At 36.4% G+C, this 3873-nt stretch overlaps 1 protein-coding gene across 2 annotated transcripts in view; it reads left to right on the top strand.

Annotated features, from left to right (window-relative positions):
- The window catches only part of Pcca (propionyl-CoA carboxylase alpha subunit), a 512764-nt gene that overhangs the window by 229373 nt on the left and 279518 nt on the right, over positions 1-3873 (top strand). For both annotated transcript variants that reach the window (XM_004631187.2, XM_004631185.2), the window contains exon 11: positions 1878-1972. In XM_004631187.2, coding sequence (XP_004631244.1) covers positions 1878-1972 — 95 coding nt within the window. The remainder of the gene's footprint in view (positions 1-1877; positions 1973-3873) is intronic.

Below are 3873 nucleotides of genomic sequence, written 5' to 3'. Positions count from 1 at the left end.
AAAAAAAGAATTCATATGGAAACACAAAAGACACAATATAGTTAAGGCAATGTTAAGGGAAGAGCAAGTTTGGAGGCATCACACTTTTAAATTATACTGTAAAGCCATAGTAGCAAAACAGCATGTTATTGGCACAAAAACAGGCACCTAGGGTCAGGGAGATAGATCTGTAGAATAAGTGCTTGCCAGGCAAGCACAGGGTCCTGAGTTCAATCCCCATTACAAAAAAACAAAAACAAACACAACCCCCCCCCCAGAAAGCCCAGCACATAGACCAATGGAATAGAATAGAGCACACAACTATAGCCATCTGATTCCTGACAAAAAGACTAAAAGTATGTTGGAGTGAAAACAACTTCTTTAACAAATGGTGCTGGAAAAATTGGATATCCATATGTAGAAGATTGAAACCAGATCACTACTTCTCAGTCTGTAGAAGAAATTCAATTTAAGATCGTTCAAGGACCTCGACATAAGATCTGAGACATTGAAACTGCTAGGAAAAAAAAAAAGGGAAATACCTGATGTTGTATGCACAATCACAAAGACTTCCTACCTAGAACTTCAGTAGTACAGAAAAATAGCGAGAGTGAACAAATGGGACTACATCAAATTAAAAGTTTCCACACAGCAATGGAAATAGCCAACGGAGTAGACAGCTTACAGAAAGAGAAAATCTATGTCAGCTACTCTTCCAACAGAGGATTGATATTTAGAAGATATTAAGAATTCTTTAACACCCAAAAATCAAATAGCTCAATCAATAAATAGGCAAATGTATCCAATAGTAGTTTACTACTATGTTTCCTTTATTACTTGGAATCATTCTTAGATAGGTTATGTTTCTAAAATTTGATGTTGTCATATAGTAGCTATATGTGTAAAAGTGATCTTTTCATTTGATTTTTTTAAGCAGCAGTCATATAAAATATTATTTGCTATTTGTAATGTAGAAAAAATAGAATGATTTAACCAGAGTGACTGGTTAGCTCGTTGGTGATAAAAGTAGCACCCAGTCTTAATGGCATCTAAAATATATCTCATCTCTGTGGACCTAAAATATGTGTTCAGAAATGTATAAATAATGCTCTAAATAACTGAACTTTAATTGAACACCTTATATTTTATCTGGCCATCTCAGCTTATTTCCCATTATTACAAATGTGAAAAAATGTGTTATACATTAATTACAGATCTTTTTTGCCAGTTTTATATAACAAAACTTGCAAAAAAGATGTCCAATATAAATAATAGGCTACTGGATGTGTATATGTAAAGTGTAGCTTTCTGATCAACAAACATTTATTTAATAAGATTAACAACAGAGATGTTTATAATGAAGCAGTGGTTCACCTAAACATCTTTCACAACTAAACTCTAACCCTTCTATGAATGCTCAGTGTTGAGACTGGGCATGGTGGTGCACACCTGTAATCCCAGCTCTTGGGAGGCTGTAAACAGGCGGATCACTATGAGTCTGATCTAGTAATGACACCCTGAACACCCTGTAGACCCTTCCCTAAAATACAAAAAAAAAAAAAAAAAAAAAAAAGAAAAAGAAAAAAAGAAAAGTTCAGTGTCCTTCACAAAATATGTACAATGGATTCTAATGTTTTCCCCATGGTGTTTAAAATATAACATGAAAGCTTTTCCTTAAATATTTTTGATTAAATATTTTGTTGAATTCTGGGCTGTAAATATAAAGTTTTTCTTTATAAAAATCAACTTAAGAATGTTTTTGAGAGGTGCCTGTGTTTTGTGAGGTTTAAATATCAAAAACCAAGAGATAATACATCGAGAAAATGTCAGCTGGGCGTGGCTCAGTGAGGGTGGCTGGTTTTTGTTGTTTTGTTTTCCAAATGGTACTGCTTTCTCAGGTTTTAGGTGATAAACATGGAAATGCTTTGTGGCTTAATGAAAGAGAGTGTTCAATTCAGAGAAGAAATCAGAAGGTGGTGGAGGAAGCACCAAGGTAAGATGAATGTTTATAAAATAACTTGCTTTAGCTGGGTGTGGAGGCATAGCTGGATTTGATGGCATATGCCTATAGTCCCAGCACTCTGGGAAACTGAGGCAGAAGGACCACAAGTCCAATTTGGGCAACTTAGTGAGGTGCCTCAGAAATAAGCAAAACAAAGAAATTTAATCTATAATCTGGCTTTATTTTTCATTTTATTTGCCAAGATGCTTTAATATTAATGTCAACTGTATTAATGCCTATTTCTATAAGAATTTTTTTATACTCTTACTGCATAAAAATGAGAGAATACTTGTAAAAGAAATGGGCTTTTATTAGAAGAGAAAGCTTGTAATCAGCCAACTTTGACTTCTATAGCCTTGTAGGTGGTGTAAATTACTGGTGTTTTATGGAATTTTTGAAATTTATGCCTTTAGATTCTCATGCTGGTAAAGGTTTCATAACATTGATCTTGAATTTTTCCTGCCATAAGATGACTTATTAGAAAATCTTTGGTTTATCACAGCCTCTTTGGGTTCTTTTCTAGGCTACTTCTCATGTGTTTTGTGTAACAGTTTTGTGGAGCCTCATTTCTAAGTTGATGCTGGCTTGGTATTTGTGTGTATTCTGGTATTCTGAAAAATCACCAGTTGAGTTTACACAGTTGTTTGAATTAGTAGGCACTAAACAGTATATCTAATTGTACTTTAATCAGCATCCCTAACATACATTGATATAAGGTGTGTGTAGTAGGTATGAATATGAGTGAACTTTTAATCACTGGCTAATAATAAAATAAACCCTATTTCAGTTATATTATTATAAAAAATTTTGGTATAGTGTAATAGTTTTAAGATGTGGTCTCCAAGTCCTATCGTGCATTCCTTATTGAATGATGATAGGAAGGATCTATGTCATCTTCACTCAATTCTGTGTCTCCTCATTGTTTGACTAGATAGAGTACATACATGTAATGCTATATGTTTCCAGCCTGCACCTCATAAAAATCCCAGCTTACATTTGTTGCTTGAAATACCTACTCTTAAAAACCAGCCTGCCCTGAAGCCAACATGGGCCTAGCTAGCCTGGGTCATAAAGAGAGAAGAAAAGGCAAAGGATTTCTTTCCTTGTGCCCTTGTCCCCTGGTGATTTTAGGAAGCACCCTGGAAGCTGCAGCTTTGATCACTCGGTATCAGTCTGCAGTTAGGCAAATAGGGAGGCTTGGAAATTTTTTTCCTTCAGTGATTGTGTGGCAAGCTAAAATTCTAGGAATATGGGTGAGAGAGAGAAGGATGCCGACAGGACAGAAATAAGTCTCTGCCTAGATTATTTTGCAACTTTGCGTTTTCTTGTCTGCCTTATCACTTCCAATTCAATTAACTTTCTCTTAAAAAACAAAGCTTATTCAAATCTTAGCTGGGATAGGAGTCTCCCACAGATTGGGAACCTTGATTGTTGTTTGTTTTCTCACTTTAAATAAATGGAAGGCTTTCCTATGAATATCTCATTTATTAATGTAAAGAGAAAAGAAAATTTAAAGCAGTAGGAATTAAAAAAAAAACAACTAGGAATGATCATTAACAACTTGATATTTATCTCTGCACTGTAAATGTTTAAATAAAAGGCCTAAGTAGTTTTTGTCTCTGAGAGGATGATTCCACCAGTGTGTTTCCTATTGCCTCTGCACCTCATTGTTTAGGATTTATTCCTCCTCCTCCTCCTCCTCCTCCTCCCTCCTCCTCCCTCCCCCTCCTCCTCCCTCCTTCTCCTTCCCTCCCCCTGTCTCTCCCTCCGTTTCTCTCTCCTTCCTCCTCCCTCCCTTCCTCCCTCCCTCCTTCTCCTTCCCTCCCCCTGTCTCTCCCTCGGTCTCTCTCTCCCTCCTCCTCCCTCCCTCTCTCCCTCCCTCTCCCCTCCCT

The sequence above is a fragment of the Octodon degus genome, unplaced genomic scaffold, assembly GCF_000260255.1.
Source record: "Octodon degus isolate 3935 unplaced genomic scaffold, OctDeg1.0 scaffold00039, whole genome shotgun sequence".
In the NCBI taxonomy this organism is placed as follows: domain Eukaryota; kingdom Metazoa; phylum Chordata; class Mammalia; order Rodentia; family Octodontidae; genus Octodon; species Octodon degus.
This window is presented reverse-complemented; position numbering and strand designations above follow the sequence as displayed.